We start from the raw sequence: 17567 nt of genomic DNA, 5'->3' as shown, positions 1-17567 counted from the left end.
AGCGAGATAGTAAATATTTTCAGCTTTGCAGTCCGTACTGTCACAACTACTCAATTCTGCAGATGCAGTGCAAAAGCAGCCATAGACGATATGCAGATGAGTGTGGCTGTGTTTAAATAAAACTTATTTGTGAACACTGAAATATGAATTTCATATAATTTTGATGTCACACAAGCTTCTTTAAAAAATGTTTTTATCATAAAAAGTGTAAACAAACCTTATTAGCTTGGGGGAAGGGGAGATGCATGGGAAAAAATCAGATAGCTAGCCAAATTTGGCCCATGGTTTGCCCATCCCAGCTCTAGAGATTTCCAGGTAAGAGCAGATGGGCCAGGAGTGGCTTTGTAGGGCTTTGTTCAGTGAAAGCCTCTCTATCCATCGCTGCAAGTATCGGAATTTTCAGACACCTTTCACATTTCAATCTCAGCTGAGAGAAATTAGAGGGAAAAGATATCTCAGGCAAAGACAGAAAAGAAACTTATTTAACTACTGGTTATTGATTTATTGCTTATAACTTTATAAATTAATTTACAAATAACTTTCTGAGCTCTTAACATGTGTAGGCACTGTCCTAGGCCTGTTATACAAACTCTGGAGAACTGAGTTATCCGCATATACAGAGGCAGATACTGAGGACGGTTGGGGTTGGATGACAGCCCAGATCCCACAGCTAGCGTGGCACAGGCAGGTACGAAGCCCTGGAGTCTTTTGATGGTAGCTGAGCCGCACCCAGACACCCACCCGTGTCTGCCCGCACTCCGTATTGGCTGAAAATCACTCCCTGAATCCAAAGGCGCCGGTTTAGTCAGTTACGAGCCAGTGGTCCTCGAGTATCCCCACCTGTGAGATGGGGGCGCCCTGCCCTAGTGCTGGAGCCTCGCGACCCCCTGGAGGGCGGGGTACGGGAGCTCTGGCGCGAGTCTTCCGGCTGCCCCGGGGAGGGAGGAAATGAGCCGGCGGCAGGGGCGGGTTTTCGGCGGGGCCAACCCTCGGACGGGCGAGCTCGGTGTCCCGCGGGGCGAGCGCAGCCATGGCGCTCCTGCTCTCGGTGCTGCGCGTGCTGCTGGGAGGCTTCTTCGCGCTCGTGGGGGCGGCCAAGCTCTCGGAGCAGATCTCAGCTCCAGTTTCGGAGCGGATGGTGAGCGGCGCGGGCGGGCGGCCGGGGATCGGGCCCGCGGCGGCGTGTGGTCCGCCCCGCCGCTCCCCGCCCCCGGCCCGGCGGGCCGTCTTCAGGCTTCCGAGGCTAAGCTGGAGGAGCTGGGGGAAAGCGCCTGGCTTTCGACTGAGGCGCGGGTCCTGCCTGGGGAGTTCCTCGAGTTCTCTGGACCTTCCCTAGACGGAAGGGGACAGAACCTCCCCTTCCTGCTGAGCATTGATGGCCCCAGGGAAAAGTCGAGCCTTAGGAGGTTCCCCGGGACCCTGGGGGTGGAAGATGCAGTGGAAAAACGACTGAGCTCCCTCCCTGCTCTCTTCTCCCTTTTCACCGTTTGCCTCAGTTCTTAGGAAGTTCGTGTGGCTGGGGTGTAGTAATCCTGGCTTTGCAGGGAAGGAAGCCCGCCCTGAAGGGCAAGTATATCTGCTAAAGGTTGTACATCTAGTCAGGAAGCGGGACGCAAACTAGACACTCCTAACTCGGAACCCAAGAGTCGTTTTCATGAAGACTGAGAGGGAAGCCCCGAGGTCATCTTTCAGCCTTCTGTCTAGTTCCAGATTCATGGGAAAGCTTTCATGTCCTGCTCACCAATCTCCCCAGTCCCTCAAAAGAGCCAGACTTGGAGACCCCTGCTGACCTCCCTCTCCAAGGCCTGGATACATCCTCAGAGACAGACGGCTTGGAGCTGCTTCTCTGCAGAGCTGAGGAAGGGAGGTAGAGCAGAGGAAGGGAGGTAGAGCTGAGGAGTGGGAACAGAAAAAAGTAACTCCGAAAGTCAGGATGAAGTTGTCATTTGGCTCAGGGGAGGACCTGCCTTGACAAGAAGAATCACTTTGAGCCCACCTAACCTTGCCCTTGTGTCTGCCTCGGTGGGATCCAGGACCCAACAAAGGAGACTGATTCAAGGTGGAATCTGTTTAATGAGCCCTTCCACCTCTGTCCCACCTCCAAGTATTCCCTGCACATCAACCTTAAGAGAAACCAGGCCAGGCACAAAGGAAAACCAGCCAAGCCCAGCTCCCTCCTCCTGGGATTTGGGGCTGGGTTGTAACCTCTTGACAGGTCTAGTGAGAAAATCAGTCTCTGTACCACTTGGAGCATGGATCCTGTTTCTTGATTCCAAAGCTCAGAGCTACAGGGCAGCCCTCTCCTCTCCAGGCTGACCTCAGGCCTGGGCCTGACCTAGAGTAGTAGTAGTTCTTTTGTCGGGGGAGTTAAGGGTACAGGCATAGATATGCTGTGGAGCATCTGGGCAGCACATCCCTGATGAGCATGGCTGACAGGCCTTCCTTGCCACCCCTAGAAAGCCCTGTTCGTGCAGTTTGCTGAGGTGTTCCCGCTGAAGGTGTTTGGCTACCAGCCAGATCCCCTGAGCTACCAAACAGCTGTGGGCTTCCTGGAACTGCTGGCTGGGCTGCTGCTGGTCACAGGCCCACCGATGCTGCAAGAGATCAGTAACTTGTTCTTGATTCTGCTCATGATGGGTAAGGGGGCCAACTGGCCTGAGAAAATGGGGTCTTCTGGGGGAGGATGATGGAAAGACCTGGGTGTTCCCCCGTACTGTTGTCACCCTTTTTTTCCTCTGGAATCAAGAGCACTTCTGCTCTACCACAGTTTCCTTGGTCTTCAGACTAGCACAGGTATTTTTTAAACTTAATGTGCTAAAACACTATCACATGTTAAGTGTACCTTCTACCTCCTCAATTCTAATGGCTGCATAGTATTCCCTTTCGAAGATGTATTGCAAGCTTAGCACCTCTGCCCCTTCCTCCACATGCCCACTCCTGGGATGAGGGGATGGGGCAGCAGCTGCCATTTGATGTGTGTCTGGCAGATTGGTGTAGAGAGCAGGGAAGCTGGGAAACCTTGAACAGGAAGGCAGAGAATTTCCCTAGAGAGTCCCCCTCCTAGAAGCTCTGCCCACAGGAACTGCTGATGTACAAAGACAGCTGCTGTTTCAAAGGTCAGATATCTTCAGGCTTTTCTGTATGCCCCGGCATCTGCCACCGCTACCAGGCTTGCTTCCATCTCTGCGCTTCTCTCATTTTCAGACCTTTCCCATAGCTCCAACCAACAGCCCCTGGGCTAATCCTTCCCTCCATCTTAATCCTGGTAGATGTAGGATTAAGAAAGGAGAAGGAGCTGGGCTCGGTGGCTCATGTTGGTAATCCCAGCACTTTGGGAGGCCAAGGTGGGTGGATCCCCTGAGGTCAGGAGTTCAAGACCAGCCTGACCAACATGATGAAACCCTGTCTCTACTAAAAATATAAAAATTAGCCGGGTGTGGTGTTGTAATTCCAGCTACTCAGGAAGGTGAGCTAGGAGAATCACTTGAACTCAGGAGGCAGAGGTTTCAGTGAGTCGAGATAGCACCATTGCCCTCCAGCCTGGGCGACAGAGCAAGACTCTGTCTCAAAAAAAAAAAAAAAAAAAAAAAAAAAGGATCAGGGAGAATTTGGCTGGGTCGTTTCTGTTTCTTTCTTGTCCTCTGAGAGGGGCAACTGTTGACACTGCTACTGTTGTTCAAGAGGCTTAAATTTCCTGGTCCTGCATTCTCCGGGAGGTCAGAGGTGAGTGCAGCTAGTTTTGGGAATGTGCGTTGGGAGTGGTAGGGGTGTTTAATAGGAGGGCTTGGGCTGAAGTGGGTCAGCCTAAACGGGAGAGCCCTGAGCTCCTGGATCTCCTGGGTTCTTCCAGGAAGCCTCAGGGACCTCACTTTCCATTCCAGGGGCCATCTTCACCTTGGCAGCTCTAAAAGAGTCACTAAGCACCTGCATCCCAGCCATCATCTGCCTGCTGTTCCTGCTGCTGCTGGATGTCGGCCAGCTCTTAGCCCAAACTAAGAAGGTGGTCAGACCCACTAGGAAGAAGACTCTAAGTACATTTGAGGAATCCTGGAAGTAGAGCATCTCTGCCTCTTTATGCCATGCAGCTGTCACAGCAGGAACATGGTAGAACACAGAGTCTATCATCTTGTTGCCAGTGTAATATCCAGGGTCAGCCAGTGCTGAAAGAGACATCTTGTCTACCTGGCCCTGCTTTCTCTTTTTAGCTTTACTACTCTTTTGTGAGGAGTACATGTTATATATACTAACATTCCTCATGTTATATGAAAATACAAAATAAGCAAAAAAGAAATTTAAATCAGCCAAAATTCTGATGCCCCAAATAACCACTTTTAATGCCTTGGTGTAACTATACCTCTGAACTTTTTTCTGTGCCTTTAAACAGATATATATATTTTTTAAATGAAAATGAAACCATATATCCTACTTTATTCCCTCCTTTTAAAACCTAATATACTATAAGACCATTTCATGTCTCTTTTGCCTCATTGTTAATGGCTGCATAGTACTCCATTGTAAGGAGTACTGTATTTACTCAACCCCCCGCCATGAGGAACATTTGGGTTATTCTCAATTTTTTGCTATAATAAGCCTCACAGTAAATCGCCTTTGCATACTTATTTTCTTCCCCTAGAAGTGAAGGTGCTGGTTAAAAAAATGTAGGTTTTTTGAACCTACTTGCATATTTTTAAGGGTTTTAATACATATTTAAGATGTACAAGTTCTGTATGGCAGAGCATAAGTATTTGCTTCTGCCTGTGCCCTTTGAGCCACATTAGAGATTCCCTCCCACTCCTTTTTTTCTCTGACACATTAGATTTGCAGAACTAACAGGCAGGCATTGAGTCATTCTATAGAACCTGAAATCAAGCTCTGGTGGTGACCTGTGGCACCCAGTCCAGTGCTCCTTGACACCTACATGGAAGTGGGGGACAGCCAACTCCATGAAATGCGAATGGTACAGCAGGGCCCAAAGCCTGGGAGGAATCCCAGAGGTCCTTGGGGGTAGGAAGGGTGCATATGTGTGACAGTTCTTGGGGAAAAAGTGGACAGTATGTTAGGGGACCCGCCATTATGCTGCCATCGTTGTCTTAGCTTGGCAGGGCTGTGGGCTTTTGGGAAGTGATATACCTCCCATAAGGGAACATAGTGAGAAACAGCTCACTTATTTATGCAAATATTCTAGCTATCAGCCTACAAATTGCTTTGAGGGTGTGAACAATGGCTTTTGGGAGGCCACAGGAGTGAAAGAAGTCCCTGTTACTCCATTTCATGTTCACTACAAAATGCTAATTCCCATTCTGACTAGTGTGAACCTCAGGCAAGGTGACACTCACAGTTGGATTTTTTTTTTCTTGTGTCTGAAAGCACAGTGGTGCAGTCTGCCTATAGTAAGGATAGATTACACATAAATAAATGGTAGTGTCAAAGCAATAAGGAAAACTTTTCTCTCATGTAAGAGGTCCAGAGATACCCGCTTCAGTTTCAATGTTGTTTAATTTGACTGCCTAATGATGGCATCAAGAATCAACATTCTTTAAACTTTCTGCTCTGCTGCTTTCAGTGTATTGGCTGTGTGAAATAGCTGCAGCAGCTCCAGACAGCATTTGCTATAATACTGAAAGGTGAAAAGAGAGGAAGGGTGCCTTAGAAGACCCTAGATTTTCCCACAGATCTCATTGGCCAGAATTATGTCCCATTTCCATTCCTAGACTAATCACTGGCAGGAGAATGGAATTCCCATGATGGACTTAGACTAAGATTTACTGGCCAGGCGCGGTGGCTCACACCTGTAATACCAGCACTTTGGTAGGCCGAGGTGGGCGGATCACCTGAGGTCGGGAGACCAGCCTGATCAACACGGAGAAACCCATCTCTACTAAAAATACAAAATTCACTGGGTGTGGTGGCACATGCCTGTAATTCCATCTACTTGGGAGGCTGAGGCGGGAGAATCACTTGAACCCGGGAGGTGGAGGTTGTGGTGAGACGAGATCACGCCATTACACTCCAGCCTGGGCAACAAAAGGAAAATTACATCTCAAAAAAAACAATTTACCCACACTGGTCAGCAAGGAAGAAGAGGGCATAGACAATGGTTTCTGTCACTTACTAGCTTATTTGCAATATTGCTCATTGATATTATTAAACATCGATTTATTTTACAGGTGAGAAAATGGATTTGGAAAGCTTAAGTGCCTGTGTATCAGACCTGGAACTAGACCTAAGGCCTAATTGATTCCAGAACCCAAACTTTCCACTGCAGCAGCTGCCAAAGCTGAAAATGGACAGGCATGGCACCCCTGCTCTGTTCAACCTGAGGGTAGAGGGGATGACCTGTGGTGTGATGAAATCTGCCCTGCTTTTCAGCATTTTCCCTCTGCTTGGATTTTTTTTTTTTTTCTTTTTTTCTTTTTTTTTTTGAGATGGGGTTTTGCCATGTTGGCCAGGCTGGTCTCGAATTCCTGAGCTCAGGTGATCCCCCTGCATCTGCCTTCCAAAGTGCTGGGATTACAGGCATTAGCCACCATGCCTGGTCTTGCCTGGAAGTTTTGAAGCCCCTAGGATCCTGGCCTTATACTTTCTCTACCCTTCCAGGGTGCCACCACCAGCCTGTCTCCTGCCAGGATGGACTTTGAGTAAAACCTCTTGCAGCTAGCATTAGATTGAGGGTGCCTGTTTACCAAGTCTGAGCCTGTAGGCTGATAAGCAGCCACGGGGCCCCCCAAGCTTAGCTGTAGGACTGCCCAGCAGCTGCAGGAAAGTCAGGGTGCTAGAGGAGTAGGCTGGCCAGCTGATGTGTACAAGCAGTTGGGATTGACAGCAGCAGGATGATCTTGAGCTCAGGCAGTGCCTTCTTAGTAGTGCAAGGAGAAGCCAGACCTCAGGAAATGTGCCCCCCCAAACTACAGCCTAAATCTAGGTCAGCTCAGCATGATGACGTTCAGTTTCCTGCCCTTCCTAATACGTTTTTATCTCCCTCCCTGTGCTGAAGGCCCTCCTGTCCTCTGATGACACTCCCTTCCCTTGGGGCCCTGGCTGCATCCCCACAAACCTAGCTCATAGCTGCCACAGGTGGGCTCCAGCCCTTCCAGCTGTTGGGCCTATTCTTCATGTTGTTTTTTGGGATTAGCTGGCTGATGAGAGGGTCTGGGATGTGTGGGTGGGAGGGAATTCTGCCCTGTCTCAGATCCTTAAAGTCAGGACCCCAGAGAGAGCTCCAGCAGCCATTATAGCAAGAGGTAAGAAAGGAACAGTCTGGGCCAGGCACAGTGACTCTGTAATCCTATAATCATGGCACACTGGGAGGCTGAGGCAGGTGGATCACGAGGTCAGGAGTTCCAGACCAGCCTGGCCAACATAGTGAAACCCTGTTTCCACTAAAAACACAAAAATTAGCCAGACGTGTTGGCGCATGCCTGTAGTCCCAGCTACTCGGGAGGCTGAGGCAGGAGAATTGCTTGAACCCTGGAGGCGGAGGTTGTGGTGAGCTGAGATCATGCCACTGCACTCCAGCCTAGGCAACAGACTGTCTTAAAAAAAAATAAAAATAAAAAAAGGAACAGTCTGGTAGGATGGCAGGGGATGGGTCAGAGTGGGGCTACAGCCATGAAGAACAGAACAGAGGAAATGGCGAAAGGAAATACACTTACCCAGGGTCTCAGAAGGGATTGGAGCCTGAAATGCTCAAAGGCAAAAATCCAAATTTTGGAAGAACTGAGTTTTAGGACCTCCTAAGGGTGTGTAAGTGTGTCACAAATAGTACCAGGACATTGATTTGTGCACTTACCTCCCTTGGGGAGAGGGTAGGAATATGCCCAGATGTTTCTGTGTTGTTTTGTGTGCCTGGGGTGTTTGTGTCTCTGACACTGTGTGTGCCTGTGTGCGTGTACACATTTATCTGTGTGCCACCTAGAAGGGAAGGGAGCTAACAGTAATGAAGTATCTCCCCAGTGACAGCCACAGGGCTCAGTTTTACTTATGTTTTCTCATAATCCTCCCAACAATCCTGTGAGGTAGGTATTTTAATCTCCATTTTACTGCAGCAAAGACAGGCTCAGTGAAGCTGAGTAATTTGCCCAAGGTCACATGGCAAATAGATGTGTGTACCTAGAATCTGCTAGATTGCTGGGCCTGTGCAGTTTTTGCTTTTCTGTCCAAAGTTTTGAGTCTGACCCAGGACTTCTTTGTGGTCAAAAAGTGACAGGGAGGAAACAGGCTGGGAAGGCTTGAGAGTGGCAGAACTTTTTCAGCCCACCCAAGGGTGCTGCAGGCAAGCGCTGGCGCAGCTCTCTAGGAGAGGACCAACGCAAGTCCGAGGTCCCTGTGCACAGGCCCGTCCTGTGGGTCACTGCATCCCAAGCCCATTCCTCCATCCATGCTTCTCGTCTGGGTGGCACAGGGACGGGGGGTTGGGACTTTTTCTGGAAGGGACTCTTTTATATTCCAGCCTGTTTCTCCAGAACTCCCTGTAGGCTTAGCCCTATGTGGGCTTATTGCACAGGGCTGTGCCCCAAAGTGTACAAACCATAATCCATCTGTGAGGGGGACCTGTACCCTCTCAGTCACCAAGGCTGGAAATTTCCAAGCTATCTAGGACTCCTGCCTCTTTCTCACTTCCCACAGCTTGTCACCAAAAACTCTGGAGTCCATCCCCTCCTCTCAGCAGCTAGCTGCTGGCCAGGTTCGGTCCTCATTCCCTCTCACATGGACTCTGCCTCTAGTGTCCCCTCCCAGCAAGTGATGAAGAAGAAATGGGGACTGGGGTGGGAGAAGACAGAATGGGTGCTGCCCTTGTGGCTAGCCTCCGCAGTAGTCTTTCTTCTGCTATTTCAAGGTCAGAGATGAACAGCAGTGCCGGGGACCTGGGTGTTGGCGACTGCAGCTCCTGGGATGATCCTGTTCGCTTCTTCATGGTGCTGGCGGCCTATGCCTTGGCGCCGGGCCTGGGGCTGCAACCCACATGGCTGCCCCGGCAGTGTTTGTCAGCAGCGGCGCCTGGGCCAGGCCCTGCGTCTCTACCTGCTCAGCCTGGCCCTGGCCAACGTGCTCTTCACACTCACTCTGCTGCCGTGGCTCACCTACTACCTGGGCCTGGCCCACGTGCCCCTCCCGGAGGCTGCCTGCCGCATGGCTGGGATGGCCTACCACGTGTCCACCTACCTGGCGGTGGCCTTCGTCAGAGCCGTCTTCTTGCGGGTGCTTGCGGCCTACGTGAGCCTGGTGCCAACGCTCTAGGCGCCCTCGGGCCTGGGCCCTGCTCCTGCCGGTCCCCGCTGGAGCATGGCCAAGACCATGGTCCTGGAGCTCCCGCTGGTCTTCGCCCTCTGTCTGGCGCCCTACCACCTGCTGCTGGCGCCCTGGGTGGCTGGGCGGGGCAGTGACGGAGACAGGTTTCACACCGTCGCCACCCTCGACGTCCTGCCCACCCTCAGCCTGGTGCTGCTGAGTCTCAACAGCTGCCTGGACCCGTTCATCTGCTGCTTTTTTGTGCACCACTTCTGCCAGGACTGCTGGGCACTGAGCTGCTGCCCTGGGAGGGGAGTGCCCAGGGTGCATGGGGCCTCCTTGGCCTCCTCCTAGAGACTTTTCTTCGGCCTCCCTGCCTGTTTCATCCCCCTGCCACCCTTCCAGTGGCATCCAGGGTGGAGAAACCTCTTTGGAAAGACCTAGATTCTGATGCTGATGCATACTACCACATACTACCCCTGTAGCTGTGAACCTCCAGGCTCATCTGGAGGGCATAGAACATTCTTTGTAACCCGAATGTTCCCAGGAAGTTGCCAGCTTTTGGATACAAATAATATACCATTGTGTTTTTTTTAAACCTCTTGAGATAAAACCCAAAGTCATCATGGCCTACAAGGCCCTGTCTGATTTGGCTCTCCCTTCTCTCTAGACCTTATCCCACCACCCCTGCTTCCCTGCAGGCAGTCACCTTCTCAGGCCCAGGAACATGCCAGTCTCCTACCCTTCACGGCCTTTGCACCAGACTTGGCCAGGAATGATCTCTGTTCCTCTCTTTCACTAGGGTAGTTCTTCTTCACCCTCGCTTCCTCTAAAATAACTCCTTATAGGGAAGGCTTTCTTGGCTGGCAACACACACATACACACACACACACACCAGCACGCATGGGGCTGAATCAGATCGGATTGCTCTTTTGTAGCTCTTTTCATAATTGTAATCAAGCAATTAATTGGGTTATGTGTTGTTGTTTTCTTTCTCTCTTGCCAGAATGTATTCATGTTGATCCATAAGAAATTATCATTTTTATAAGTCCCCAAAAGTTGAATATTGGCAATTTTATTTCCATCCAATTCAATAAATTCTGTGTTTACCTGGCTCACTGCTGTATCTCCTGTGGTTGGTACTGTGCCTTGCATATAATAAGAGCTCAGTGTATCAGATGAGTGAGTGAAACCTGAATATCATTAATTTAAATTGCTTAAGTACTCACTCAGACATTCCAGTCTCTGATAGCTTTTCCTCAAGTGTTTCTGAGATTCTCCAAGCTTGTCTTACCCGCTCCCTATTATGCATTCCTAGCCCAGTCCTGATGACTGTCTCCTTCTGCTGTTGCTGGATGCCTATAGTTCTGCCGTCACCTCCACCGTACCAAGACTTGGTGGTAACTAAGCTGGAGATCCAGCCTAATGGAGATCCAATCCTGCTGCCTCCCGACTCTTTCATGAGTGCCAGTCTGCCAGGAGCTCCAGCTACAAGTGCTTCCCCTTCTGTGCTTTGACAACTCCACAGTCTGCTTCTAATGGGAAAGGGGACCACTCTTCTCATCCACATTATTGGGCCCCACAGCAAGACTGCCTGGGTCTCAAGGAAATCAAGCTTAATGAGTGAAGAGCAAACACTCAGTTCATTTGGCCATGTCAGCCGGTCAGGAAGGATCCATCAGTCAGCCACCATGTCTTACCTGCCTTTAGGTCCTATGGCTGAGTTTGGCTTCAAAGGATACATTTGGTAAATTCCTTTTTTTCTTGGTGAATTACCTCTTACTGGTCCCTTATTTTTTCATTAACTTTTTTCTTTTCCATTTAAAAAGTAATATAGGTTCATAAAAGTAAATTCAAAGCAGTAGAGAAAAATGTAAGATAGGAAGTACTAGCCTGGGCAACATGGCAAAACCATGACTCTACAGAAAATACAAAAATTAGTGGGGCATGGTCCTAGCTACTCGGGAGACTGAAGTGGAAGGCTTGCTTGAGCCTAGGAGGTCGAGGCTGCAGTGAGCCATGATGGCGCCACTGCACTCCAGCCTTAGAGATGGAGGAGACCCTGTCTCAAAAAACAAATAAATAAAAAGAAAGTAAAAGTCCCCTAGTGATATCCGCTATTCACGGCTTCTCATGTGTGTTCTTTCCAGATGTTTTCTATTCCACTGCAAGCCCATATGTCATCAGTTTTCTTTAAAAACCTACAAATGGGACAGTATTGCAAGGTTCTTCTGCAATTTACTTTTCTCATTTTATCTTATACATTGTTCCCTATTAGCACATAGAGATCAATCTCATTTTTTCTTTTTCTTTTTCTTTTTTCTTTTTCTTTTTTTTGAGACAGAGTTTTGCTCTTGTTGCCCAGGCTGGAGTGCAATGGCGTGATCTCGGCTCACTGCAACCTCTGCCTCCCAGGTTCAAGCAATTCTCCTGCCTCAGCCTCCCGAGTAGCTGGGATTACAGGCATGTGCCACCACGCCCGGCTAATTTTGTATTTTTAGTAGAGACGGGGTTTCTCCATGTTGGTCAGGCTGGTCTTGAACTCCTGACCTCAGGTGATCCGCCTGCCTCTGCCTCCCAAAGTGCTGGGATTACAGGCATAAGCCACCACGCCTGGTCCTATCTCATTTTTTCAGTAGATACAGAATATTTATTTTACTCAATTTGTCGCCTACCGATGAGCATTTGTTTCCATTATTTTACGTTATAAACAATGCTTCAATGAATGTTGTTGTTCACAAACGTTTGTATACTTGTAAATCTATAGAATAAATTCCTGGCAATGAAACTGCTGTCATAGAGTATGTGTGTGCAAATGTTTAATGAGAGCAAATTGCCTTCAAGAATGTTGTACCAGGCACGGTGGCGCACACCTATAATCCCAGCACTTTGGGAGGCTGAGGCGGGTGGATCATGAGGTCAGGAATTCGAGACCAACCTGGCCAAGGTGGTGAAATCCCGTCTCTACTAAAAATACAAAAAAAATTAGCTAGGCATAGTGGCAGGCACCTGTAATCCCAGCTACTCAGGAGGCTGGGGTAGCTTGAACCTGCGGGGCAGAGGTTGCAGTGAGCCAAGATTGCACCACTGTTCTCTAGCCTGGCTGACAGAGCAAGAGGCCATCTCAAAAAAACAAAAACAAAAAACGCTACACCAATTATACACTGATCAAAAGCATGTCATGGGCTGGGCGTAGTGGTTCATGCCTGTAATCCCAGCACTTTGGGAGGATGAGGCGGATGGATCATGAGGTCAGGAGATCAAGACTATCCTGGCCAACATGGTGAAACCCCATCTCTACTAAAAAAAAAAAAAAAAAAAAAAAGAAAAAATGGTCCCTCACCAGCACTGCGCATTATCACCGGCCCCTTCCTGGGTCTGGACTTCTATTGGTGCCCTAGTTCCTCTAGATGTATCTGAATATATCAGCATTCTAACTGTGAGCATGGTTAATTTGTTTACTTCTCAGTCTCCTCCATAGCTATTTGAAACCTGACTGGGTCAAACTAAGATCTCATACTAGTCAAATCTTCGCTGTCTTGCTTGTTGACGTGATTAAATGAAAACCCAAATGCAAACTGGTAGGTCCTTAATAATTAATTCCCTCCCCTTCCTTGGGAATTGGGCTGTCTCATGCCATGCAGCGCTGACCAGCATCTCAGCCCAAGGCTAGGAGGCAGCCTGGCCCCACATCATGAATTCATTTGCTGTGGTGGAATGAGTTGCTCAGCCCCAGGGGCCATGCAAGGTTGGGTCTTTGAGAAATAACCTGGCATCCATCCACACTAGAGCCAGCTGAATCTCCTGAGGCAGAATTTGATTCTGCCTAAATAAAAAATAATTCCCTTTGGCCACATCCATCCCTGCAGTCTTGTACTATCATGCTTTTGATGTGACTTTTCCCCTAGTAAAGTAGTCGGTTTCCTTTGGGAAATGTCTAACTTAGTCTTTTGTGTCTGACCTGGGGAAAAAGAGCCTGAGAGTTGATTGCTTCTCAGAGGTCAGAGACGATGGAAAGAAGCCTCTGTCTAGAGTGACAGTGTGTGGGGATCCCCTCCTCCCTCTGCATCGACTCAGGGCAGGAGAAACGTTGGGTGAGGACCCAAAGGTGAAGAACCTAAGGGATGAGACAATAGACTGCCTTTTGCTAGCAGTCCTTTTGGACTCTCAGTCTTTATACTCATTTCAAACCTTCAAGAATTTGACCTACGATCCTTCCTCAGTCTAGAAAGGAGGAGAATGGAGTCCAGGTTGGTCAGTTTGGTTGAAGAAGAGAGCTTCCTTCCTCTAGGAAAAAAAAAAGAAAGGAGCTTGATTAGTTAAATGCTGGACACCCACTTTCTCCAAGGATTCAGGGAAAACTCCTCTGCAGCTATTCTCAGTAGCTACTAATTAGTCTGCCCCAGACCCCCTCACAGTCTTGCAGGGCCGGAAATACCCTATCCCTGCTCCTACCCACCCAGCCCACACCTTATGGCTATGAAGTGTAGACGTGGTCCAGGGAAGCTGCTCCTGGCACACAAAGAACAAAATTCCCTTTCTCTGCTGGACTGTACCCTTTTCCTCAGGTCAGTCACAGCCCAGGTCTCTGAACTCAGTCCAACCCAGTTCTTGACCTTGGCCAGGACTGGCCCACGTCCTTGGCTGTGCACACACCCACCTGGGCCCTTCCATCAGCCATGCATCCTCTATGAACTTGCCTGCTCCTGCTGGGGCCCTCACTTCCAGCCCCCGTGCCACCTGCTCCCCAGGCCTCTGTAGGGAGGCCTGTCAGACTCAAGCTTGATCTCTGACTTTGGGCCTCAAGGCGTTCTCTGCCACTGATTCTTTGCCTTGACATCTGTCTCCCGCTCCTCTGGCCCTAGGAGGGGGATAGTGTTTACCCTCTCTGGGTCCTGCAGATCTCCCTTGGGCTGCAGCTATCCTTTGCTGACCTTGAAACCAACTCCTTGAACTATATTCGAGCTTCAGGGACAGCAGCCTCCATTCTTTCTTGAACAACCATTCCTAGGCCTCTCCTAGGCCTGCCCTTTCTTGCCTTTGGTGTGGCATGTGCCAGTTGCCTAGCCCTAACAGGGAACTGTTGTCATTAAATCAGGCTTCCTCATCCCTCATTCTCAGTGCTCACCAGCCTAGTTCTGAAATGTACTTGTGGTTGGGATGCTGGGCTCACGTTGGCCCCTAGCATCCGTGGCAAGAGGATGAACGGTGGCCCACATACTCTATGTCTGTATACTTAAAAGTTATAAATCAAGCTAAAACATTGCTGAATAAAATGCATTTCATCCTTCTGCATTGACAAATCTACCTTTGTAATGACAAAATAGAAAAATATGTGGGAAGCTGTGGTTTTCAGGACGAAAGTAAGCAAGTTATCAAAGATGACTGCATTTAATTTTACATATTGTGTTTGAGCATTGTGTTTGGGTCATGTGTGATACATGATTATCACAGAAAATAGAAAATATTTGAATTTCATAATATAAATTACTATCATCCATAATGTGAGGGTTTTTTTTCACAATTTCTTCAAGCCATATTTATATTCATACAGTATTTCTTATTTCTTTTTCAAAATCTTCAATGATGGTCTATTAATTTAAAGAACAGAAATTTGCTATTGTATAATGACAGTTTGTTGTTAAATTTGTTTAAATCTCTCTTCAATCAGTTTATGCCTCAATCTGTAACAGTCAAAAACCAGTCTCTATAGCAATTAGTTCTGAGATTATTTGACTGTGAACTTATTGTCATGCAAACATTTTCCTTTCGTTGTTTTAATTGCCTTATATTTCATTGAAATTGAAATTGCACTTTGGTTGTATATTTCATATGCAGTTTTTTTCCAAACTAGAAAAACCATGTTCTAATACCTACAGAAATATATATATATTTTAATTTTAAAAGTAGAGTAGTTAAACTTACTTGTCTGTGTTGCTATAAAGGAATATCTGAGACTGAGTGATTTATAAAGAAAGAGGTTTATTTGGGTTACGATTCTGCTGCCTAGAAGGTTCAAGATAGGGCATCTGGTGAAAGCCTCAGGCTGCTTTCACTCATGGCTGCAGGTGAAGAGGAGCTGGCTGTGCAGATATCCCATGGTGAGTGGGGAAGCAAGAGAGAGAAGAAGGGAGGTGCCAGGGTCATTGTTAACAAGCGGCTCTTGCCGGAGCTAACAGAGGGAGAACTCACTCAGAATTGCAAGGACAGAGCCATGCCATTCTTGAGGGATTCCTCCCAGTGATCCAGACACCTTCCATTAGGCCCCACCTCCAACGTTGGGGATCAAATTTCAGCCGGAGACTTAGGAGGCAAACATACAAACTACAGCATTAGTCAATTGTTTATAAAAGCATTTACTAACATTTTAAATAGCAAGCAATAGTGCAAATCAACTAACAATAATACATCTCTAAAATTAATGTTTTTCCACCGAAGACCATAATTTGTTATTTGAGAATGGTAGCTGTTTCATTTAACTTTTTCAGTACACCTCATATCTTAAATAAATTCAATTTAATTTATTCAACAGCATTTAGGGGGATTGCCATACTGTGTCTGAGCGTAGTTCCGAGGTCAAATTTGATGTGTTTCATCCATATGTGCTGCCTTTGGGTATATCCAGAAAATATTGTGTATAATCTGAATTACACCCAAAAATGTCATCAGTATCAGCACAGTTGAAACCATGTCTTCACGGCCAAACAATACTTCTAGAATTTTGGCCAAAATTTTGCCTTGTATACCTTTCTTTGTTAGTCATATCACTATCATGACTGTAGGCTTATCATCAGCAATCCTTTAAATCATTGCTGACAATTGAAACCTGGGTTGGTTGGTTTGTTTTCAGATCCTCATTCAAATCAAGCTTGTACTTTGAGAATCTGATTTGTATAGGAGGTAGCACCCTAACACTGCACTCTGGTTGCAATAACCAAATAAAGCCAAATAAATTACAAAAAGCATATATTTAAGATACTGGAGAGCCGTGGAAGCAACAATGACTAGAATTGAAATTTAGACAGGGAGTATACCTTCTGAGTTGAGCTGATGGTCATGGGATGTTTTCTTCCTGGAAACATTTGCTTGTTCTGCATATGAACTGAATATTGGGCTTAATTCATACAGGGGGCTTCTACAATTGCAAGTAGTTAAGAGGGGCTGTTGTGAAAAGTTGGGGTCTCAAAAACCACAGATTGCTGGGCATGGTGGCTCACGCCTGTAATCCCAGCACTTTGGGAGGTCAAGGTGGAAGGATCACTTGAGGTCAGGAGTTCAAGACCAGCTTGGTCAACATGGTGAAACCCATCTCTGCTAAAAATACAAAAATTAGCCAGATCTGAGGGCAATGCCTGTTTCCCAGCTACTTGGGAGGCTGAGGCAGGAGAATTGCTTGAACCTGGGAGGCGGAGGTTGCAGTGAGCCGAGATCGTGCCATTGTACTCCAGCCTGGGAGACAAGAGCAAAACTCCATCTCAACAACACAGCTGGTTGTAACCGTAGGACATTTTCCAGGTCCTGAGACTGAGTGTGGAAGGCTGGGAAGCTAGGTTGAGAGCTTCTAAAAGCCAGAGTGAAATCCCCCCTACCTTGAGATGGTTAGAACACGAAGTCCAACCAGAGGAATGAGGTCTGATACAAAAACATGACCAGTATCCCCCTCAAAAAATTAGCCAGTTTAGGCCAGGCATGGTGGTTCATGCCTGTAATCTCAGCACTTTGGGAGGCCAAGGTGGGTGGATCACCTGAGGTCAGGAGTTTGAGACCAGCCTGGCCAACATGGCAAAACTCCGCCTCTATTAAAAATACAAAACTTAGCCAGGTGTGGTGGTGTGTGCCCATAATCCCAGCTACCCAGGAGACTGAGGCAGGAGAATTGCTGGAACCTGGGGGCAGAGGCTGCAGTGAGCCAAGATCATGTCACTGCACTCCAGCCTGGGCGACAGAGCAAGACTCTGTCTCAAAAATAAATAAATAAGTAGCCAGTTTATAGCTGCAAGGGTAAAGAGGAGCTTGGGAGAAAGGCTAAATTGCTGAGCTCAGAACCTTCAAAGGGCAGAATGGAATCTCCTGTAGGTCTAACAGGGCTGAGGAGACAGAGAGCTACAAGACTTTCAATCAAAAGCCTAAGAAGCCCCCACATGGAAACAGGAATGCATTGCAGGTGGACTGCATCATCTGTATATCATCTATCTATCTATCTATTATCTTTTTTTTTGACAGAATCTCATTCTGTTGCAGTGGTGTGATCTCAACTCACTGCAACCTCCACCTCCCAGGTTCAAGCAATTCAAGCGATTCTCCTGCCTCAGCATCCTGAGTTGAGACTGCAGGCATGC

The 17567-nt window shown here is 47.8% G+C and overlaps 2 protein-coding genes across 2 annotated transcripts; both read left to right on the top strand.

Moving 5' to 3' along the window:
- Window positions 1-141: 141 nt before the first annotated feature.
- Window positions 142-4468, top strand: TMEM35B (transmembrane protein 35B). The gene is made up of 3 exons (XM_032246875.1): window positions 142-1138; window positions 2457-2637; window positions 3882-4468. Exons 1-3 carry the CDS (start codon window positions 1031-1033, stop codon window positions 4055-4057), a joined length of 465 nt encoding a protein of 154 aa, XP_032102766.1. The 5' UTR covers window positions 142-1030; the 3' UTR covers window positions 4058-4468.
- A 3050-nt stretch (window positions 4469-7518) lies between these two features.
- On the top strand, window positions 7519-10346 carry LOC116529250 (putative cuticle collagen 80). Its single transcript, XM_032246863.1, has one exon. It carries the CDS (start codon window positions 8754-8756, stop codon window positions 9381-9383), a length of 630 nt encoding a protein of 209 aa, XP_032102754.1. The 5' UTR covers window positions 7519-8753; the 3' UTR covers window positions 9384-10346.
- The last annotated feature ends 7221 nt before the right edge of the window (window positions 10347-17567 follow it).

Source organism: Sapajus apella, unplaced genomic scaffold (genome assembly GCF_009761245.1).
Source record: "Sapajus apella isolate SASKATOON/1434 unplaced genomic scaffold, GSC_monkey_1.0 scaffold62, whole genome shotgun sequence".
NCBI classification, from domain to species: domain Eukaryota; kingdom Metazoa; phylum Chordata; class Mammalia; order Primates; family Cebidae; genus Sapajus; species Sapajus apella.
This window is presented reverse-complemented; position numbering and strand designations above follow the sequence as displayed.

What these genes read in the sequence shown, in the direction of transcription:
- TMEM35B (XM_032246875.1), top strand. Translation starts at nt 1,031, where the DNA reads ATGGCGCTCCTGCTCTCGGTGCTGCGCGTGCTGCTGGGAGGCTTCTTC. An exon ending in CTCCAGTTTCGGAGCGGATG is followed by an intron (nt 1,139 to 2,456) that starts GTGAGCGGCGCG and finishes TGCCACCCCTAG; the next exon opens with AAAGCCCTGTTCGTGCAGTT. An exon ending in CTTGATTCTGCTCATGATGG is followed by an intron (nt 2,638 to 3,881) that starts GTAAGGGGGCCA and finishes TTTCCATTCCAG; the next exon opens with GGGCCATCTTCACCTTGGCA.
- LOC116529250 (XM_032246863.1), top strand. Translation starts at nt 8,754, where the DNA reads ATGGGGACTGGGGTGGGAGAAGACAGAATGGGTGCTGCCCTTGTGGCT.